We start from the raw sequence: 24,274 nt of genomic DNA on the forward strand, positions 1-24,274 counted from the left end.
CAGATATACTCCAATTTGAAAATAAAAGTCAAGGAGCTAACCAAAAGGTTGGCAGTTCGAATCCACCAGGCGCTCCTTGGAAACTCTATGGGGCAGTTCTACTTGGTCATATAGGGTTGCTATGAGTCGGAATCAACTCGATGGCAACAGGTTTGGTTTTGTTTTTGGTTTTTTACACTTAGGAAGAATATGCAATGAACTGCTACCGTGATAACATAGGTCTATTTAATATGCAATTATGATTTTGCTCCTTAAATATTACTTAAAACTTCTTTTCAGAACAATGTAAAATTTTGAAATGATACTTAAAAAAATTTTAAGGCTCCCCTAAACAAATTATTGCCACTAATAAGGATATTTTCTTTTTTACATAACTCTTATATTTTCAGATGATAAAAATAAAAGCTTCTCATTGCAAAAAAAAAGGAGGGAGGGAACAGTACAAAGAAAAATCGAGTATCACCTGTAAGTCTACCCAAAAATGATCATTATATCTATGTATCTATATTTTTCTTTTTTGGAGCTATATATACAGAGACTGTATGTATTTTTTTTAATAAAATGAGATTATTGATTTGTTTTCCCCCCACTTCATATATGTGAATCTATTTCCATTTCAGTAAAGATACATCTATATAATTTTAATGGCTTCATGCTATGTGGATGTATCATTTAAAAATCAACTGACTTGTTATTGAAGCAAACACTCCTTCCAAATTACCGAAAGCAAGATAGTTTTAACTTACTGGTGTACGATCACTCCATTGCCAAGATCCTTGTAAATCTGGGCTCCTTTTATTCAAACCTATCCACAGCCAACGCTGTCCACTACGTAAAAATAAATTTTAACATTTATTTTAAAAATATGAGCATAAGTACTTGGCAAAAATATTTAGTATTCACATTTCTAAAGTGCTTAAGACTTATAAGTTTATTCAGAATATCTTTTCATTAATTGAAAATCACAGTTTCAAGCTTTATAAAACAAATCTTCTGAAATGAAACCAAATGCTTAATATAAGGTAACCTAACCTAACTAACCTATTGCTGTTAAGTCAATTCCAACTAATAGCAACCCTAGAGGACAGAGTAGAACTGTCCCATAGGGTTTTGAAGGCTGTAATCTATGGAAGCAGACTGCCACATCTTTCTCCCATGGAGTGGCTGGTGGGTTTGAACCACTGACCTTCCAGTTAGCAGCCGAGCACTTAACCACTGTGCCATTGGGACTCATTTTAATGTGGGGTAGCTATAGAAAAAGTACCATAGTTTTTAAAACTAAAGTTTAAGTTGTTTTCTTCACATGAAAGGCAAAAACTATTCTGCCTTGAACTATAAGAAAAAAAGTTTGTGATTATTCCAAAACTTCTATTGCAACACTACAATATTAGACAGTATTTTTAGAGACAAATAATCACAGTTCAGATACAAGCACAATAATAGTGTTTCCTCAAAGCATTTCTCTATAACAGTATCAAATTTCTTTTTTTTTTTCTAAAATGTTGAACAAACCATTTGGCTAATTTTTTATTAAATGCAATTTAAATAAATAGTTTAATTCTCACCGCCCATTAATTTTAAACTAAATAAATATCTGAGTATCTTCTAAGTGCCAAACTCCATTTTTTATATATATATATATATATACATATATATATAAAATTAAGCAATCACTTACGTAATTATATGTATCACTTATAACAATTATACTTTTATGTACAAGGCATTGCATTAGTACAATGGGTGATACAGAGAAGTACAAGATCTAATATCTACCTTCAAGTGGAATAAAAGCTAGTCAGAAAGACAAGATACAGATGTACAAAGGAAACATGATCAGACCATTTTTGAAAGACATCAAATAGGTTGGATAAATTTAAGTGCTATAGAAGTTCAGAGAAAGGAGAGGTCATTGTGGACTGCAGGAAGTCAGGAAACACTTTGTGAGGTTGGTATGACAAAAGATAGTCTTCAAAGGATGGAGCCCGTAAAAATGGCATGGCAGGGGCGTCTGACCTCCTCCTCTAACTTCACAAGCGGAAAGAGGGAGAATCATTAGCATCCACAGCCCAAAGCAGATTCCTATGAGGCGGAGGTCAGACATACCTTCACTCTCCAACCATTTTACCAATTCTGACACCAGCCGTCCCTCCCATGGCACTCTCTACTTCTCTGCTGGGTTCGATAATTTGTTGTAGCCACACAGAACTCACAGACCATACTCACAGTTATGAGGTTTATTAGGGATGTAACAGGTTATAATTCAAGATCAGAAATGACTCAGGATACAGTTCTTCAATCAGGAAAGCTTCTATTCAGCTGTGTCCACAGGCAGGCTTCTCTCTGGCCCTTGGCCTCTCGGCCCCTTGGCCTGGCCTCTGCCCTGCTCAGGCAAGTGTTACAAAGCTCTTTAGTTCCACAGGTAAGTGTCCAGAGGCACACCACACCACCAATAAGCCTTGGCCCGAAGGCACTCCGCTCTCTCACTCTGCAGGTCGGAAGACTAGCTCTGCCAAGTGCCTGGAGGCACCCCACCCTGCCAGGAAGCCTCCTGCCTAAAGGCACTCAGCTCTCTTGCTTCTCATGGGCCAGGAAGCCCACTGTGCTGTCTCCTGCTGGTCTCTTGGTTCTGCTGCCTGCAATGCTGTCATTTCTCTGCCGCTGCTTCTCGCCGTCTCCGGTGTTACAGCTCTGTCTCTGTCTCCTAGGTCTAGGAGGTTCTCAGATCAGGGATTCTGGGTCAAAAGAACACACTCCACTCCCAGCTCTTCTTTCTTGGTAGTAGTGAGGTGTCCCTTTTCTGCCTCTGGGATGGCTCATTTTAAGCTTAGCGGGATGGCAAAACTGACCAGTCCCCTTACTAGAGTCTCAAATACTTTATTTGCATGGTCCCACCCCCACAAGGGTACCATGCACTTTATTTGTATTATTAGCAAGCTGTCCAATCCCCTTGGTGGGCCAAAAGCACCTTATTTTCATACTCCCACCCAATCATTTGGTGAGAATTACAAGACAATGATGGGAAAGGCCATATAAAAGCAATCCATTGTAACGCAGAGCCACAGTTTGAGTGCTTTCTAGCCATAATTTGAGTGCTTACCATCTACTAGTATTCAGATTGGTCGAGAGGAGAAAGGTTAGGCATTCCAAGGAAGAAAAATATATATACAAACATACAGAAGCGGAAACATACATCAAAAGTGATGCCTTCCTCTCAAACTTTAACTAAGGAGATATTTCCAGTATAAATACAAGTGATATAATCATGAAAAAAATTTCCCTTCCTCAAACCCCCTTAAAAATATTCCCTAAAATTTATTATACTCTTTAGGCTTTAGTAAGTAGAACATTTTCTATATAATTTAACCTTCTGATGGCACATCGTATGTATGATCAGTACATATATGTACATATATTGTTGTCAGGTGCTGTCAAGCTGATTTTGACTCATAGCAGGCGCATGTGACAGAATAGAACTACTCCATAGTGTTTTCGTGGCTCTAATCTTTATGGAAGCAAACTGTTAGGTCTTTCTCCCACAGAGCCTCTGGATGGGTTCAAACCACCAACCTCTCAGTTAGTAGCTGAGCACTACCAGGGCTCCTTATATGTATATACAGTTGCATATGTATGCCGTTGTGTGCTGTCGAGTTGATTCTGACCCATAGTGACCCTGTATGACAGAGTGGAACTGCCCCATAAAGGTTCCTAGGCTGAAATATTTATGGGAGAAGATCATCCAGTCTTTTCTCTGGCAGAGTCACTGCATGGGTTTGGACCTTTGACCTTTTGGTTAGCAGCTGAACACTTAACCATTGCACCACGAGGGTTCCTTATTATATATATTTTATATGTACATATATATAAATCTACATATCTAAAAACACATGGGATAGGTTCCAAATCTAAAACCAATCCCTGCTCTCAAGCTCAGTAGACTATACGGAATATAAGGAATGTACAGCTGCAAGACCTACTGGGAACTATAATAAGCCCGCATTTTTACAAAATTTATTGGTAAATCAAAGGCTAGAGCAACCTTAACTTTAATTTCTTATCTTTTAATAAAATAATTGCTTCAGACAAAGATTAGACTGGATTATAGGACATAAAAATGATACTTGTGAAGAGAGTGCTTCTTAGCTCAAGTAGATACATGAGACTAAATGGGCAGCTCCTGTCAGGAGGCAAGATGAGAAGGCAAAAAGGGACAGGAGCTGGCTGAATGGACACGGGAAATCTGCGGTGGAAAGCAGGAGTGTGCCGTCACATTATAGGGAGAGTAGCTAGGGTTACCTAGCAGTGTGTGCATAAATTTTTGTATGAGAAACTGACTTGAACTGTAAACTTTCACTTAAAGCATAATAACAAAAAAAAAAGCAAGCCAGAAGCAGAGATGGGGGAAGAGCGATGCTAAGCCACATGAAGACTGCCCAGAAGCAGAAGCTCAGAAGAGACAAGGATCTCCCTCCAGAGCCAACAGATGGAGAAAGACTTCCCCTAGAGCTGGAACCCTCAATTCAGATTCTAGTCTCCTAAACTATGAGAAAATAAATTTGTTTGTTGAAACCACCAAAGAAAAAAAAATTGCTTTTATCTCTTTTTTTCAACTTTCCCTCATATTTCAATATTAATAAATACTTTTTCATCTTTTCAACCTCAGGCTTTTCAACTTCTTGCAATGGAATATGAGGACTGTCCTCTTTGGTTTTTATTGTTATCTTGCTTTCTTTCATAGAGAAGGATCACCAATTTGCAGACTTCAGATAAACCCAATGGAGACAATTAAGTCCAGTTTGAATTTAGCATCTATAAGAGTTTGGGTCTTCAACTAATCAGAGCTTTCTTACCAGCTTCCAAATTTATCATAATGCCCGATTGTTGGATTTCTAAACCACGTGGTCCATATAACTGCCGTAAACAGCATAATTAAAGCCAGATGGTTAGAATAAAGAGGAGATTAAGTTTCCTTGAGGATATAACTTCGTTTCTCTCAAATCTTTGCACATTATACATTTGGGCTTGGGGAATTTGTGCAGCATTTTGTGTTTCCCGGAAGTAACCATCAGATATTTTATCTTCTTTTCACAATCAACAGTACAGCCAGGAAGATGATCAAAGATTATCTGTCACCTGCATTTGATCTATAGCCATCTTACACTGGCACCCGTTTTAAAGATCTGTCCCTAACCTGTGCTTTTCTCCTTAAGTGCCTACCCGGTCCTCTCTCAGCCAATGGCTCCACCTCCTCCTACTTAGAAACCTCTCTGCTTTCAAGTCCATTTCTGGTTCCTTTGCCAAGACTCAGAGAGCAATTTCCTAGACAAAAGAATTTGCCTAACTGTCCAAGATTTCTAATCTTTACTGCTTTCTGAGATGAAACTTAATTTCAACCCAGAAATTTATAGTTTTCAGCTTCCGTTTCAAGAGATTCAAGAGTCCCCCCCAAAAAAAAGAAAAAGAAAAAGAAAAAAGTAGCAACTTGTGGATTTTTTTTCAAATATTTTTTGGAAAATATTTCCTGAATCATGTCTTATTCCTAGTTCGGCCTGGGTTAGCGGTAAATAGATAAAACAGGAAGAAGAAATTGGAAATCACATTAATCACTGCATACTTCTAATGTGGATTTTAGAAAATTTGAGGAAAAATATGCTCCTGATAACTGGGGAATCAAATCAAACTGAAATTCTCTCTCTCTCTTTATACATTTCTTCTACTTCAAGCACTAAATATATGGTTTTAAGGCTATCAGGTTAAGAAGGCATTGCACAAAAGGTTAATATGTGTATTTGCATTAAAATTCCTACTCTGAATCAAACTTCCCGCTGCATCTGGTTTCTAAGGAAAACAGTATCTCAGATATAACTCCAAATAAATACTATTTGATGAGGGTGCTTAGTCTGCAAAGCCTTAGATTTATATCTAAATCCATTCATGCCACACCACAGGAGGTAGTGTACATAGCAGCAATGGTACTGCAAACAAGGCTTTCTTCTCTAATCCTATGAATATTTTTGTTCTACAATGTCTTTTCCGTTAGGTTGCCATTAAGAGTTGCAAAGATCTTAGGGTGTTAATGACTCTGTTCACCACGAATCCTTTTCATTGAAATACAAATAGAAATTTGGAACGTAGATTGTGAGAATATAGCAGTAATCTGACTTAACTCCTTGGCATGCAATACACAATTTGGGCAATGGACATCTTGCCGAGAAAGGTCAATTCCTGCAATAAAATGTTAAAGCTTTCAAAGTGTAAGCTTTACAATCATTTTCCAATATAAATGGGTTTGCTTCCTTCCTTCCCTTCAAGCCATGATTACAATTTTGGTTTCAGAATATGTTCTCTAAGTATAACACAGGAAAATGATCTCTTCATTAACGGAGCAAATACTTACTAAGCAGACACCACAATCCAAGGCACTGTGAGAGAAGGGATTATGGAGATTTGCTTTTTCTTTGTGTGCTTCTTTTCTAAACTCAGTATGCATTACTTTTGTGCTTAGAAAAAAAATATAGCACATTCCATGGGAAATCAGTTTGGTAAAAACTATACGTATATGAATGGAAGAAGATGGAAAGGATTTACACTAAATGTTACTATGTTTATAGCTAGGAGATAGGATTTGAGGTGGTTTTAATTTTCTTCATTAGGCTTTCTTACATTTTCCTAATATTACATTATAAACTTGCATTGATTTTTTAAATTGCTGAGTGGTGGTGGGGGGCATGTGTGATCAAAAACAAAGAAACAAACCAAGAACAGTCCCTTAATTACCTCTAAGACTTTAGTTTTATTTCCAGTGTGATTCATCTTGTATATAGTTGCTCTTAACGATCATTTCTAGCATATATTATATTTCAAAGTTTCCATCAATTGATTCCCACAAATATCTACAACTTCACTGCTAAGTATTTAACATGGCTCCCTGTTCCAGTTAGAGAACACTAACCCTTTGGTGTTATTCAGAATCTAGAGTTTGTTATCTCAGTATTTTACTTAAAAATACTTTAGCCTAGACAGTATGATTTTGTGTGTGTCAAGGCTGAGATCTAGGAACCGGTAAGTTGCCCTGCTTGAAATTTACTTCAGGGGTGATCAGCAGTATATCAGAAAAGCCATGCTCAGAGGCAGCCACCTCAAGCCTTCTGTGATCAAACGTCACACCGGAGGTTTTGGTCACCAGCAGGGTGAATGTCAGAAACAGGTTTGTATCAAGGAAATTAGAAGCTTGATAATCAGCATGATGTTAGAAATGGGCTGTAACTGACGAAATTTAAATTATTCAAGATATAGGGATTAGCTAAAATATTTAGAGATACTCTCTACCCTTGATGAAAGGGTATTAGAATCTAGTGAGGCCAGTAGCTTGTATCTCGAGCGTGATGCCTAAACGGCCCCAAATCTAGTCTTGGGTCAGGCGATTGTGACTGCCTGATGCCAGCTATAATGGGAACAGAATCCTGCCACTGGTACAAGGTCACATCTGCATCAAGTGAATCTTCCGTGCAAGAGAATGGTTGTTTGTTGCAGTGTGCCACTGAGTCGATTCCGACTCATAGTGACCCTATAGGACAGGGCAGAACTGTCCCATAGGGTTTCCAAGGATCGGCTGGTGGATTCGAACTGCTGACCTTTTGGTTAGCAGCCTGAGCTCTTAACCACTTCGCCACCAGGGCTCCAAGATAACGGTTAGAACATCTAAAAGGACAGATTGCTGGATTGCTGAGATGTGGTCAAACTTACAAAACAGGTTTATGAAATGCTTTGTGCCTGCTTGCAATGAATGTTTGTTAAATAAATGTATGCCTGTGTGGAAGGACTGGTCTGAGTTTTGCAGTCTTTATAACCTACTCTCAATGTTGTGGGGGAGTAGCTAACAGACACTTCCCTCATAAAGGACCTAAGTTAAAAAGTTCAAATTGACTTAGGCCAGTCTGCAATGAAATTTTGTATCTTAATTTTTAAACTAGACAATGAACCCCAGAATACCTGACATTATACAATAGATGCTTAATAAATGAATACTTATGGAACACACCATTATATTTCAAATCAGGTTCCCAATACGTTGTAGTGAAACTTTACTTTCCTTAATGAGAAAAATATAATAGTGGATATATTAAAGCCAATTTTGAAAATGTAGAAATTTTCAAGGAAAATATGTTTAAAATAATTCAAAATCTTACCTCTCAGAGGTAACCAGTATTACCTTTTTTGGTGTATTTTTGCAGTCCACATTTTAATTTAAATAATATATATTTTTACTCTTTTATAACCTGCCTTTCCCTGCCTTAATATATCATAAACATTTACACGTTATAGTATTCTTTTTTTTAATTTTGTCTTAATGGATGGGGATAAATTCTATACAAAGATCAAAACAGTGATGATAATAAGGATTCTTATGTTTTTCTGACTCTCAAGGAAATGCATTTAATGCTTCATCATTAACTGTGATATCAGCTATTGGTTTGAAGTATCTTTCTATTCTTAATTTACTTAGAATTTATGTTAATTAAATATATATTCATCTATTAAGCTGGGAATGAATATTGAATTTTATGGGATGTATTTTCAGCACCTATTAAGATAATTAAATGATATTTTAAGGATTAAATGACTTGTTATATATAGAGTTGCTAGTACTGACCCAACTTTGTGTTCTTAGAAGAAATCCCGTGTGGTTAAGGCATGTTATTCGAGGTACTATAATGAACTGGGCTAGAAAGTGGGTTCTAGAGAAAGATAGCTTGGGTTCAAATATTGGATCATTTACCTACTAATTATATAACCTTGGGCAAGTTATTTTACTTCTCTGTTATTTTACATCTCCTCATTAGGATAAAATGGGGATAGCAGTAGTACCTAAAGATCCCTGGTGGCACCATAGTTAAGTGCTCAGCTGTTAACCTAAAGGTTGGCAATTCCATGGGAGAAAAGACCTGGTGATCTGCTCCCGTAAAGATTGTTGTTGTTGTGTGCTTTTGAGTCGATTCCGATTCATAGTGATCCTATGTAACAGAGCAGAACTGTCCCATAGGGTTTCCTAGGCTGTAATCTTTATGGGAGCAGATCGCCAGGTCTTTTCTTCTGTGGAGTGGCTGGTGGGTTTGAATTGCGACCTTTTGGTTAGCAGCCAAGCACTAAACTGTTGTGCCACCAGGGCTCCTTGCATAAAAATTACAGCCTAGAAAACCCTATGGAACTGTTCTATTCTGTCACATGGGGTCGCTTTGAGTCAAAATTGACTCAATAGCACCTAATAACAACAGTAGCAACTATCTAATAAGTTAACAGATAGAAAACATTTATGACATTACCAGGCACATAACAAGCACTAGATAAGTATTTGTTATTACATCATTCGTTAGTATTTACTTTTTCATTTCTGGTCAGGAGGTTGGTCTGTAATTCTTTATGTATCCTTCTCAGGGTTTGATATAAGGGTTAGGCTAGTTTGTGAAATAAGCTGGGAAGCTTATACCAGTTTTTGTGTAATGGAACTACTGAAATACACGGTAATGATCTCATCTTTAAAATTTGAAGGAATTAAAATAGAGAACCATATAGTTCCCATCTTTTTCTTGGAAGAAATTTTCTGTCAACTTTTTCAATTTCTTCCAAGGTTACTGATTATTATATTTCTACTTGTATTGTACACTAACTATATTTCCCTAGAAATTGTTCATTTTAATAATTTCATGTATATTAGCATACAATTATACATAGTATTCTTACCAGTTATAATTTTTCTCTATAAAATAGGTTTTATAATCCCTTATCCAAGCTTCATTTTAAGCATCTGTTTTTCTTTTTTTCATCGTGTAATCATCAATAGATTTTTTCCTATTTCACTGTTTTATTTGGAGAGATCTAGCTCTTGGATTTATATGTCAATTTTACTGCTTTTCTATTTTCAAATTCATTAATTTTTACTTTTATCTTTATTAACTTATTTCTTATGGTTACCTTGGAATTGTTTTGCTATTTATCCTCACTTTTAGTTGGATGCTTATTTTCATTCTCTTTGTTTTATAGTTAAATCCCTTAAAGCTATTAATGTACCTCCAAGTATAGGTTTGGCTACATTTCACATATTTCAGAGTGAATGCTGTTATTATCACATACATTTGCCAAGAGTTACTTAAATAATATTTAATTTATAAGTGGATACGGTTTGATTTCACTTCTTATATGATGTGTATAATTTCCATTTTTTTTGGTATTTGAGGTTTTCTTTTCAGCCTAACTGAATTAATATTGGTAAGTAATCCAGGAAAGGAGCTTGAAGAGGAGAAATCTATCACCTTTGAAAGCTATAAACAGAGATAGTCTATTAAATCAACCTTTGTTATTCTAGTCAAATCTTCTATATTAATTCTTTTTTGTCTGTTTTGTCAATGACCAACACAAGAGTGTTAAAGTCTCTCACTACTGTTATTTACTGGAAAATTAGACTAATATAATTAATATTTTTGCTTTATATATTTTGATACCATTTTATTTAAGTACATAAAGGTTATTGACTATTATAACTTCATTGTAGAATGTACTTTTAATCAATAAGAAGTACATCGCTTTCCCATTTAATACATTTTTACCAACTGTACTTTATCTATTATTAATTCTGTTACTCTAGTTTTTTTGCTCACATTTGCACATCTTTTTGTCCATTCTTTTAATTTTACCATTTTAGTTGTTGTTTTAAGTTAGTGATTATTAACTCAAATGCTATATAGGACAAGTACATAACCAAAACAAGTGAAGTGGGTCAAGGAGTAATTCATTAGGAACCATTACAAATTAGAGAATAATGACCCATCTCAGTGGGCCACATGTTACCAGCACTAACTTACTGCTGCAATATGAAAATGTTGCCAGTTGTTTGAATTTTTAAAGAGATGTTAAAATACAGATTTTAATTGAAATTTCTCAATTTTAAAAACTTTGTGCTCCCTTCTACCCAGAAAAAACAAAAAAAAAATTACACTCATTAGACTAGATAGTTACCATCTGGCAAGCTCTATTTTAGGTCTATTTCAGCAGCACCTGGTTGGATTTTAATATTGAATCAATTTTAAAGTATTGGACTTAGTGTAACTGATAACAGAAAATTTGGCCTTTTTCCATTTTGCTTTATGCTGAATTCCTTCCTTTGCTATTTTATTTCTTTATTATTTGCTATAGTGGAATTTTTTTTTTAACCCATTACATGTTCAGTAAATGACACACTCTTTTAATTTCTATTATACATTATCTTCAAATATCCATAACCTGTGTTTCTAAATATGATTTTCAGGTAAAATGACGAATTTATTATACTTTGATTTTCCAAAACCGTTTTATCTCTTTACATCCCAGTTTTTATTTATAAACAGAGTTAAACGCCTGTTTTATTAAAATATTATTATATTACGTTTCTCTTTCAAGATTTAAGATAGCTACATTCTATTTTTATAATTACATATATTACAATTACTTAGACTTGGGGCCATGTTTTTGTATTATATATTCTTCCTTCTAATTCTTTTATAATTCTTTTCATTTTTCATCTGAAATATGTCTTTGAAAAAGTTTTTTTTCAAGAAGGGACTATAGATGGTATATGTCAACTACTATCATTATAAATGAAAAGCAAATTAATTAGGAAATAAAATTATTACATTACAAAGATTTTCCACCTCAAAACTCTTTAAATGTCAGTTCTTAAATGCCTTCTTATATTTAATGTCCTAGAAAAAAAAGGCAACTGGACTTTTCTTTAATTTTTGATAACCTTTTTTTTTTTTTTTTTAACTTTTTCTTTGAGGTTTTTGTTTGAGTCAAAATGATTAGGGAAGAATTTAGGAGAATGTGCCCAAGTGATGATTTCTTTTCTTTAATTTTGCCTGGTATCCTCAAAATCCATGATTTACAGATTTGGATCTTTTTTTCAGTTAACGGAAGTGCAGAAAAAAAACAAATTTGTGGATTTGAAGCCCCACATACCCATTACTGTCCCGAAAGATTTGAAGAAATTTTCCTTCCTCGATAGCATCGCCTGGCCCATATTTCTCCACACTGTCCTCAAGGAAGGACATTAGGAAAACCATTCAGGAATCCTTCCACCCTGACATCAAAACTGCAATGGCGTATTGATTCTGTCTCTGTAGCATCTCTGGTCACTTTTTTTAAAAAAAATTTTTCATTGTGTATTAGGTGAAAGTTTACAGAGCAAACTAGCCTCCCATTTGATAGTCTGTACATAAAGTGTTCCATGACATTGGTTTCTTTCCCCACAATGTGTCAGCACTCTCCCCACTTCTGTCCCAGGTTCCCTGATTTCCCGCATCCTGATTTTCTATCTTTGCTCCTGGGCAAAAGTTACCCCTCTGATCTCGCATAATCGATTGCCTAATGGAGCACGCCTCCTATCAGGTGTCACTGTTCACCCCATGTGCCTGTCCATGGTTTGGCTGAAAGGTGGTCTCCAGGAATGGACTCAGCTCCAGTTCAGAAGGATGTCTTACGGTCACAGTCTCGGGGTTCCTCTAGTCTTCTTTAGACCAGCAATTTGATTTTTTGTTCTACAATTTTTCTCCTGCTCTGTCCAGGACACTCTATTGTGATCCCAGTCAGAGTGGTTGGTACTGGTAGCTGAGCACCATCCAGTTCCTCAGGTGCCGGGGTTGTATAGGTTGTAGTTCATGTGGTCCATCAGTCCCCTGGACTATTTGCTCCCTTGAGTCTTTGGTTTACTTCACTCTCCCCTGCTCTGGATGGCAAGAGACCAATAGATGTATCTTAGATGGCCGCTCACAAGCTTCCAAGACCACAACTCATCAAAGTAGAATGCAGAACTTAATGAATTATGTTGTGCCAACTGATGCAGATGACCTTCAAGTCTACAGTCCTTCACCCTTAAGCCTAGGATCTTTGTCCCGTGAGATGTTGGGTTATGTCTGAGAAGTTGTCCTTGTGTGCTGTTGTTATATTAATATATAAGCAGCACCTAAAGTTACATATGTAGAAATATCTACTACCAAACCTATATCTGCAGGTGAGTGTGTTCCCTTACACATTCCTGCACTTCTTGGTATACCTATCTGCCTATGTATCCATTCATAAATTAGTGTTTGTTAATACTAACTATTGTTGCAGGATTGTCTATGCTATAGTAATTACCACAGTTGCCCTTTGTTCTTGAGCTTCTCTCGGTGTTCTCCGAGTCCTTACTCCTGTTTTGCTGACTTCCCCATATAGTGCATATACCACAGTTTGTTAAGCCATTCATTTGTTGATGGGCACTTAGGTTCTGTCCATCTTTTTGCTATTGTGAATAATGCTGCAGTGAACATGGGTGTGCATAAGTCTATTCATGTCACAGCTCTTATTTCTTTAGGGTATATATCTAGAAGTGGGATTGCTGGGTCATATTTCTAGTTTTTTAAGGAAGTGTGATACCATTTTGCGTAGTGGTTATACCACCTTATGTTCCCACCAGCAGTGTATGAGTTCCAATCTCCCCAAAACCTCTCCAACATTTGTTATTTTCTGTTTTTTTGATTTGTGCCAGGAATGTTGGGGTGAGATGGTATCTCATTGTAGTTTTGATTTGCATCTCTTTAACGGCTAATGATCTTGAGCATTTCCTCATGTTTGTTAGCCACGTCTGAATGTCCTCTTTGGTGAAGTGTCTGTTCATATCCTTTTCCTATTTTTTAACAGGATTGTTTCTCTTTTTGTTGTTGAGGTGTTAAAGTTTTCTAGAAATTTTAGAGATTATACCCTTGTTGGATTATGTCGTAGCCAAAAATTTTTTCCCAGTCCGTAGATTCTTTTTTTACTCTTTTGGGGAAGTCTTTTGATAAGCATAAGTATTTAATTTTTGAGGTCCCACTTATGTGAACAGAAGATTTCAAAGGTGGCTCGAGAAGACAAAGTAAAGCATTATACTGAAATGTGCAAACACCTGGAGTTAGGAAAAAAAGGAAGACATGATCAGCATTTCTTAACCTGAAAGAACTGAAGAAAAAATTCAAGCCTAGAGTTACAATATTGAAGGATTCTACAGGGAACATATTAAATGAAGCAGGAAGCATTAAAAGAAGATTGAAGGAATACACAGTCACTATACCAAAAAGAATAGGTCGACATTCAACCATTTTAGGAGGTAGCATATGATCAAGAACCAATGGGTACTGAAGGAAGAGGTGCACTGAAGGCATTGGTGAAAAACAAGGTTCCAGGAATTGATGGAATACCAATAGAGATGTTTCAACAAACAGATACAACACTGGAGGTGCTCGCTTGTCTATGCCAAGAAATTTGGAAGACAGCTACCTGGCTAACTGACCGGAAGAGATCCATATTTGCGCCCATCCTAAAGAAAGGTGATTCAACAGAATGTGGAAATTATCAAACAATATCATTAATATCACTCAAGTAAAATTTTGCTAAAGATAATTTTAAAATGGTTGCAACCGTACATTGACAAAAAACTGCCAGAAATCCAAGCTGGATTCAGAAGAGGACGTGGAATGAGGGATATCATTGTTGATGTCAGATGGATCTTGGCTGAAAACAGAAAATACCGGAAGGATGTTTGCCTGTGTTTTATTAACTATGCAAAGGCATTCAACTGTGTGGATCATAACAAATTATTTGAAGAATGGGAATTCAGAACACTTAATTGTGCTCATGGGGAACCTGCGCATAGACCAAGAGGCACTTGTTTGAACAGAACAAAGGGATACTGTGTGGTTCAAACTCAGAAAAGGTGTGCATCAGGGTTGTATCTTTTCATTATACTTATTCAATCCACATGCTGAGCGAATATTTCAAGAAGCTGGACTGTATGAAGAAGAACACAGCGTCAGGATTGGAGGTAGACTCATTAACAATCTGCGATATGCAGATGATGCAATCTAGCTTGCTGAAAGTGAAGAAGACTTGAAGTACTTACTGATGAAGATCAAAGACAAAGACTACAGTCTTCAGTATGGATTACACCTCAACATAAAGAAAACAAAAATCCCCACAACTGGATCAATACATGACATCATGATAAACAGAGAAAAGACTGAAGTTGTCAAGAATTTCATTTTACTTGGCTCAACAATAAACTCCCATGGAAGTAGCAGTCAAGGAATCAAATGACATATTCCATCGGGCCAATCTGCTGCAAGAGACCTCTTTAAAGTGTTGAAAAACAAAGATGTCACTTTGAGGACTAAGGTGCACCTGACCCAAGCCATGATATTTTCAATTGCCTGATATGCATGGGAAAGCTGGACAATGAATAAGAAAGACCAAAGAAGAACTGATGCCTTTGGATTACGGTGTTGGTGAAGAATACTGAATATACCATGGACAGCCAGAAGAACAAATGAATCTATCTTGGAAGAAGTACAGTGAGAGAGCTCCTTGCAGTGAGGATGGTGAGAATTCATCTTACTTACTTTGGACATGTTATCAGGAGAGGGACCAGTCCCTGGAGAAGGACATCATGCTTGGTAAAGTAGAGAGTCATCGAAAAAGAGGAAGACCCTCGATGAGATAGATTAACACAGTGGCTGCAACAATGGGCTCAAACACAGCAACAATTATAAAGATGGCGCAGGATCAGGAGTGATTCATTCTGTTGTGCATAGGGTCGCTATGAGTCGGAACGGACTCGATGGCACCTAACAAAAACAACCACCCATTTATCTAATTCATCTTCTGCCATTTGTGCACCTATAGCTACGTTTGGTATTCTATTTATGTCACATATTAGGGCCCCTAGCATTGTCCCCATTTTTTCTTCCATGATCTTTATCATTTGAGGTTTTAGATTAGGTCTTTGATCTTTTTTACTTAGTTTTTGTGTACAGTGTGTGGTACGGGTCCTGTTTCATTTTTTTACAAATGGACATCCACTTTTGCCAGCACCATTTGTTAAAGAGACTTTCTTTTCCCCATTAAATGGACTTTGGCCCTTCGTCAAAGATCAGCTGTCCATAGGTGGATGGATTTACATCTGGGTCCTCAATTCTGTTCCATTGGTCTATGTGTCCGTCATTAAACTAGTACCAGGCTGTTTTGACTATTGTGGCTATATATCGTGAGATCAGGTTGTATGAGACCACCTACTTTGTTCTTCAGTAATGCTTTACTTATCCAGGGCCTCTTTTCTTTCCATATAAAGGTGGTAATTAGTTTTTCCATCTTGTTAAAGAATGCTATTGGAATTTGGATCAGGATTGCATTATAACTGTAGATAGCTTTGGATAGAATTGACATTTTCACAACATTGAGTCTCCCTATCCATGAGCATGATATATTTTCCCTTTATGTAGGTCTCTTTTGGTTTCTTGCAGCAGTGTTTTGTTGTTTTCTTTGTATAGGTCTTTTATGTCCCTGGTTAGATTTATTCCTAAGTATTGTATTGTTTGGGGGGCTATTGTTTCCCTGATTTCCTTTTTGAAGTTCTCTTTGATAGTGTAGAGGAATCCAACTGATTTTTGTATGTTGACCTTGTATCCTGCTACTTTGCTGAATCATTTTATTAGTTCCACTAGCTTTTCTGTGGAACCTTTAGAGTTTTCTACACATAGGATCATATCATCTGCAAATAGAGATAGTTTTACTTCTTCCTTACAAAGTTGGATGTGCTTTATTTTTTTCTTGCCTTACTGCTATAGCTAGGACTTCCAGCACAATGTTAAATAACAGTGGTGATAAAGGCTTCCTTGTCTGGTCCCTGTTCTCAAGGGGAATGCTTTCAGTTTCTCTGTTGAGAATCATGCTGGATTTTGGTTTTTTATAAATGCCCCTTATTATGTTGAAGAATTCCCTTCTATTCCTATTTTGCTGAGGGTTTTTATCAGGCATGAGTGTTGGACTTTATCAACTGCCTTTTCAGCGTCGATTGAGATAATCATCTGACTCTTTTTTGTTGTTGTTTATTTATGTGGTGGATTATGTTAATCAATTTTATAATGTTGAACCATCCTTGCATACCTGGTATGAATCCCACTTGGTTGTGATGTATTATTTTTTGATATGTTGTTGAATTCTATTGGCTAGAATTTTGTTGAAAATTTTTGTGTCTGTATTCATGAAGGATACTGGTCTGTAATTTTCTATTTTTTGTGTGGTGTCTTTGCTTGGCTTTGGTATCAGTGTTATGTTGACTTCATAGAATGAATCTAGGAGTATTCCTTCTTTTTCTATGCTTTGAAATAGTTTGCGGTGTGTTGGTGTGAGCTCTTCTCTGAATGTTTGGTAGAATTCACCAGCAAAGCCGTCCACGCCAGGGCTTTTTTTTGTTGGGAGGTTTTTAATTACTCCTTCAATCTCTTCTTTTGTTATGGGTCTGTTCAGTTTTTATACCTCAGTTTGTGTTAGTTTAAGTAGTAGTGTGTTTCTAGAAATTTGTCCATTTCCTCTATGTTTTCAAAGTTGTTGTACAATTTTTCATAGTATTCTGGCATGATCCTTTTTATTTCAGTTAGTTCTGTAGTAATGTCACCCATTTCATTTCTTATTCAGGTTCTATGCTTCCTCTCCTGCTTTTGTCAGTTGGGCCAATTGTTTGTCAATTTTGTTTATCCCTTCAAAGAACCAACTTCTGATCTTGTTGATTCTTTCTATTTGTTTTCTGTTCTGTATTTTGTTTATTTTTCCTCCCATCTTTATTATTTCCTTTCTTCTGGTGATTGTGGGCTTCTTTTGCTGCTCTTTTTCTATCTGTTCGAGTTGTAGGGTTAATGTTTTGATTTTGGTCTGTTCTTTTTTGATGTGTGCTTTTATTGTTATAAATTGACCTCTGAGCACTCCTTTTGCTGTGTCCCAAAGGTTTTGGTAAGATGTGTTTTCATTCTCATTTGATTCTAGGATTTTTTTTTTTATTCCATCTTTGATTTCTTCTATTTAAGTAAGGTGTTATTCAGTTTCCCATGTATTTGATTTTTTTCCCCTTGCTATTATTGTTATTAATTTCTACTTTTATGGTGTTGTGATCAGAGAAAATGCTTTGTATTATTATGAAGTTTTGGATTTTGTTAAGGCCCGTTTTGTTGCCTAAAATGTGGTCTATTCTGGAGAATATTCTATGTGCATTGGAAAATGTATACTTTGCAGCTGTTGGGTGGAATGTTCTGTGTATGTCCAAGGAGATCGAGTTGGTTGATTGTGGCATTTAGATCTTCTGTATCTTTGCTGAGTTTCTTTCCAGATGTTTTGTCCTTCACTGAAAGTGGTGCATTGAAATCTCCTACTGTTATTGTGGAACTGTCTATTTCTCTTTTCAACGCTGTAAGAGTTTGTTTTATGTATTTTGGAGCCCTGTCATTAGGTGTATATATATTTATTATGGTTATGACCTCCTGGTAGGTCGAGTCTTTAATAACAATATAATGTCTTTCCTTATCTTTTATGGTGTATTTTGCTTTAAGTTTATTTTATCAGAGATTAATATTGCCACTTCTGCCCTTTTTTTGGTTATTGTTTGTTTGATATATTTTTTCCCATGCTTTGAGTTTTAGTTTGTTTATGTCTTTGTGTCTAATGTGCGTCTTTTGTAGCTACATATTGATCAGTTGTGTTTTTTAAAATCTTTTGCCATTCTCTGTCTCTTTACTGGTGCATTTAAGCCATTTACATTCAGTGTGATTACTGATAGGTATGAGTTTACTGCTGTTATTTTCTTGTATTTTTTTGTGGTGCTGATGGTTTCTTTGTTTCACTTAATTTCCTGTGCTGAGTTCTTTTTTCTGTGTGGATTTTATTTTCATTTCTTTTGCTGTTGATTTCGAGTTTACTGAGCCTTTATATTTTTCTTCTTTTTTATTTTGATGAGTAGGTTTGTTAACTTTCTTTGTGGTCAGCTTGAAATTTATCTTTATCATCCTAAGTTTAAAGCAGTCTTTTACTTCTTGATATCTCTTTGACTTCCTCTCCATATGAAAGTTCTATAATTACACCATTTATTCCCTCTTTTTTGTTTTGACTTTGTTGTCCATTACAGATTGACATGTCTGGTCCCTTGTTTTCAATCTTTTAGCTTTGTTTTATTATTGAGAGCTCTTTACCTAAGTTGGTATCTGGCTGATGTTGTCCTATGTCCTAGACTCAGGTTGTTGTATCATGTTGTTGATTCTCTATCTGAAGGACTACCTTTAATATTTCTTGTAAGTCTGGTCTAGTTTTTTACAAATTTCCTTAATTCCTGTTTATTTGGAAATGTCCTATCTCACCATCGTATATGAAAGACAATTTTGCTGGATACATAATTCTTTGTTGGCAGTTTTTTTGTTTCAAGGTTTTATGTATGTCATCCCATTGCCTTCTTGCCTACACGGTTTCTGTCAAGTAATTAGAACTTAGTCTTATTGGTTCCCCTTTGTAGGTGACTTTTCATTTTTCCCTAGCTGCTCTCGGGATTATTTGTCTTTGGTTTTGGCAAGTGTGATTATGATATGTATTGGTGACTTTCTTTTGGGGTTTATCCTGTATGCAATTTGTTGAGCTTCTTGGATGGATATCTCCTCATCTTTCATGATATTAGGGAAGTTTTCTGCCAGAAAATCTTTGACAATTCTGTGCTTTCCACTGCCTTCCTTTGTTCTGGAACTCCTATCACGTGCAATTTTTTCCTCTTGATAGTGTCCCACTTAATTCTTAGGCTTTCTTCCTTTTTCTACATTCTTTTTTCTCAAACAAATTGGTGCCAAGGGATTTATCTTCAATTTCGCTGATTCTGTCTTCCATTGTTTCAGTTCTGTTCCTATATCCTTCTATTGAGTTGTCTATTTCTGAAATTTTATCGTTAATCTTTTGGATTTTAGTTTCTGTTTTGAATGGCTTCTAATTGCCTATTTATTTTGTCATTTTATTCTTGTATTGTTTTCTAGAATTCTTCTGTTGCTTTGTCTGTGTTTTCCTTGATTTTATTTATGTTTTCCTTGGTTTTGTCTGTGTTTTCCTTGATCTGTTTCTTGATCTCTTGGAGAGCCCTGTACATTAGTCTTTGAATTCCTTATCAGTTCGTTCCATTGCCATTTCTTCCTCTGGGAGGTTTTCTGGTTCTTTATTTTGGTCATTTGCTGAAGCCATCTTGTTCTGATTCTTTATGTGATTTGATAATGTCTGTTGTCTCTGAGGCATCAAGAAGTTATTATATTTATTTATTGTATCTTTGTTTGCTGTGTCCAGAATTTTTGTTTTGTTTTGATATAACCAAGTAGGCTGGGGGTGTATGCCACTTGGTCGCTAATCTGTCTTGAAGCTTTCACCTCCTGTCTCTGGGTGGGTGGGGCAGCGACTGGGTGTGTGAGCATGGGTCTCTGTTTACTGGTCTTGCGGGGATGCTAAGGCTGTAGCTGGCATTTCTGGTGAGGTGATGTATCTGTCTGGTGGTCTCCTGGCCAAGAAGCAGGGGGTGTTCTCCCTCATTGCTGGGTTGGGTGTTGTGTGTGCACTCTGCTGATTGCTGAGTGGTTAGGGCAGGGATTCCCAGGTTGTTGGTCACAAGGTGGGTGGTGCAGAAACTCTCACCAATGGTTCCAGGTGGGCAGGGCTGCACAGGGGTGTGCAGAACAAGCACAAGCCTCTGGTTATGGGGAGGGTGATGTGGGGGTGAAGCAAGGGGTATGTTGCCTGTCCATGGGTGCCCAGTTGGAGGGTATGCCAATTTGCTAGAGCACATCGCTGGGGAGGTTGTGCAGCCAGTCCTTGGGCTCCCAGCGCAAGTCCCTGGAGGGTGTGGGAGGCACCTCCAGTGCTGCAGGAGGCACTGCAGAACTGTGGGCCCCTGGCATGAGTGGCTGGAGAGGGCAGGCAGTTCCACTGGCACTGTAGGAGGTACTTCAAGACCATGGGCCCCCAGCACAAGTGGCTGGAGGGGATGGGAGGCTCTGCTGGCACTGCATCTGACCACTTCTTTATTGTTATTATCCCATTTTCACTGTCACATTCCCAATATAGTTTTCCACCAGAAGGGTTGTGATAGTATTCCAATTTGTAGCACTGCATCTAGCCACAGTCCTTCCATCTAGTCTATAATTTGTTGCCATATTATATACCTAAATCACAATTCTCATCACTTCTCTCATCTGTGATATACATATATCACCAATTATATATATATAAATTTTTCTTATTGACTCAAGATCAATTGAATTCTTTCCCTGGCATGCAAGGACATCTCAATTTCTAGAATTTTGAGATTCTAGATTTTTGTCATACTTTTCTTATCCCTACTATTGGACTTTATTACTCAGAGGACGAGGACTATGTCTCACTCATCTCTGAATCCCTCGTAGTGTCTTGTACATTAAGAGTGTTCCATGTTGAAAGGCTGCTAAGTGTTGAGGGACATTTTAGATAATAAAACACAGCAATTCGGAATACTTAGAGGACATCAAATTTAGCATAGAAGTTCTCATTCTAAAATTATTACCTGAACTGGTCCATTAAAAATTGAAGAAATTCCTTTATTTCATTCATATGACTGAAGCTAGGAAGGTGTGCTCCAAGCGATTGGCAGAATCTTTCAGCTTCTTCCCAGTTCCTCTTTCTCACAACTCTTTCTATATGAAACAGCTTAACAAAACATAATGTTAATTGGTTTTCTGGCATAATCATAAAGAATTCATAGTTTTCAAGTGAATTATAGTCAAATGCGTGGGCCCCTGACGTGGATTCTTATCGGCGTAATGGAAGCGTAGGAAAATGAACATACACCGTGACACAGGCAGGTCCTGCTTAGAGTGTGGACTAGAAGCCAGCACTGGTGCCAAGAGTCACTGGTTCTAGATGGAGGACCTTCCTCAACCAGGCTGGGGAGCTGCTCCAACAAGATACTACAGTTCTCCTGCATTCCTAAGACCTTGAACAATAAACCGAAGCAACGGATAAGGCTCTAAAGGGATACATATAAATGCTTTGGGAGTAGACTTCTGCAAAGAAGTATGCTAACAGTATAATCTTGAACATAAAACACTGAGACCTGCATGAGTGTCAGGCTACTTTCTGATGAATCAAAGGACAGTCTTAACTGGTATGCAAACACTGATGGAAGTTAGCAAGGCAAAACCTGCCACTTTAGACTCTTTCTTTGGTTTATGATGACTAATTTTAGGCAAAAAGAGCCGTAGTGATTTCAAAGGAAGAAGAGGAGAAGTAGAGGGAGAAGATGACACAGAGTAGATTGAATTATTGGTCCTGATTTTTCACTCCCCTGTAATATAATTCCACATTCTTGCCATGGCCTCCTGGTAGGCTGAGTATACTTCCCTCTACCTTGACTTGGGGCTTGTCCGTGTGACTCACCGTGATCAGTGGGATGTTAGTAGACGTGAAGTGAGCAGAGGGCTGAAAAGTGCTTATATGGTTGGGCTTGTCCTCTCAGGCTGTGATTTACCATGAGAAGAATAAACTCAGGTAGCTGCTGTCCCTTCAACCTGAGCCCCAGATTGAAGGGCAGCAGACCCCAACCCACAGCCTGGAGCCCAGCCCACATGACCCACAGTTGGAATCAGAGATGACCATACAAGCCAAACCAGATCAATCAAACCCTAGATGACCCTGAGATCTGGGAATGAGAATAAATGTTTGTTGTCATAAGCCACTGAATTTTGGGGTGGTATGTTACGGTTTGTTTGTAGGAATAGATGGCTATTGTTGCTGAGTGCCGTTGAGTCAATTCCAACTCACAGCGACCCTATGTAACAAAGTAGAACTGCCCCATAGGGTTTTTTTGGCTATAATATTTACAGAAGCAGGTTGCCAGGTCTTTCTCTCACAGAGCTGCTGGGTGGGTTTGAACCACCCACCTTTCAGTTAGTATCCAAGTGCTTAATTAACCATTGCACTAGCAGGACTCCTTAGGTGAATCATACAGACATTAAAATAGTTTTTTTTTTCTTTTTTACATTATAAGAGGTGATGAACTCTTAATCTGAGAATAAGAACCAGAGGGATATGAGAATCATAAACAGTGTCAGCATGGCATGCAGCCCACTCAACTTCCTATAAACAAAGATTAGGGAACTATCCTAAAGAGCCCTGCTGGACATACGCAGGGTGTGGGGATGAACGCTGACACCAGCGGTTCATTAGACAGGCAGGGAATGATGCCTGCAAGGGCTCTGTGCTCCAGAGCATCTTTGTTTGGTTACATATGTCTATGGGGAGGAGCATAATTTTGTACAAGGACATAGACTAGGATAGTAGAAAGACAACTTCATGGAAGCATCTAACAAGAACGTTATTTTACCTTGTAACAAGAAAGGCCTGAGGGGAAACTATACCATCCTTCAGGACAGGGGTCACTAGGCTTGGGAGCAGCTTCCTCAGGCTCTGGGGGTTCACTCATTTTCTTGCAAATTGAAAGTGCTCTGAAGTTTCTGCAGTCTTTCACCTCCCACTTTCCAAGTGACTTTCCTGTAGACATAGCTACGCACCCGCCTGGAAAAGCTAAGATTGAATTGGAAAAATTAATTAAAAATTACATTCTTAAATTAAAGGCTAAACATTTCCTAGTGTCTCTACTCTTTGAGCCAAGATGAGGAGAGACAGTAGAAAAGAAATTAGAGAAAACAGTGGAAAGAAATATGTTATTCAATATAATGATAGATTACATAGAGTGTTTACTACTTGCTAGACAGTATTCAAAGATTAAAGTAATTAATCCTCACAACAAACCTATAGGGTGGATTCAGTTGTCATAACTGAGGTACAGTGAGAAGTGTCTTGTCTAAGGTCACACTGTTAGTAAACGGTTAAGCCAGGATTTAAACCCCAGTGGTCTGCTTCCAGAGCTGTACCTTAAACCACTATGCTGTTCGGGATAGCCTAAGTGGTTCAAATTATCTTAACAACTTTGAGTTGTTAAGCAACTTAATAAACATCAAAACAAAACTCTTCTCAGATTCAAATCTAAAGTAAGGGGTGGTACAGTAAAGGTAGAAGACAGTATATAGTAACCTATATTTATTACTTATTTTATGCCAGGGAATAACGTCATTCATTTATAACCACTTTGAAAGGTAGTTTGTGTTATCAGCTCTATTTTCCATATAAGAATAAATGACTTGCCCACAATCATACAGTTAGTGAGTGGTGGAGTCAGGATTTGAACCCAGATTTGTATGGCAAAAGGCCATGCTCCCTTTTCCATTTTACCACACTGCCTGAAGTGGGCAGAAGACAGGAAGAGTCACTTACACTGGAAAGCACTGAGGACAAATTCTATCCTACTAAACAGCCAGAACGCTCCTTAGAAGCAAAGATGGCAAGACTTCAT

At 37.2% G+C, this 24,274-nt stretch overlaps 1 protein-coding gene across 2 annotated transcripts in view; it reads right to left on the minus strand.

The window, feature by feature from the left end:
- LY75 (lymphocyte antigen 75) overlaps nucleotides 1-24,274 on the minus strand; it is a 146,104-nt gene that overhangs the window by 82,706 nt on the left and 39,124 nt on the right. For both annotated transcript variants that reach the window (XM_023730435.1, XM_004375414.2), the window contains exons 12-14: nucleotides 23,246-23,445; nucleotides 21,428-21,570; nucleotides 747-828 (exon numbers count right to left, since the gene is read on the minus strand). In XM_023730435.1, the coding sequence (XP_023586203.1) occupies nucleotides 747-828; nucleotides 21,428-21,570; nucleotides 23,246-23,445 (425 nt within the window). The remainder of the gene's footprint in view (nucleotides 1-746; nucleotides 829-21,427; nucleotides 21,571-23,245; nucleotides 23,446-24,274) is intronic.

The sequence above is a fragment of the Trichechus manatus genome, unplaced genomic scaffold (genome assembly GCF_000243295.1).
Source record: "Trichechus manatus latirostris isolate Lorelei unplaced genomic scaffold, TriManLat1.0 scaffold00036, whole genome shotgun sequence".
Lineage (NCBI taxonomy): Eukaryota > Metazoa > Chordata > Mammalia > Sirenia > Trichechidae > Trichechus > Trichechus manatus.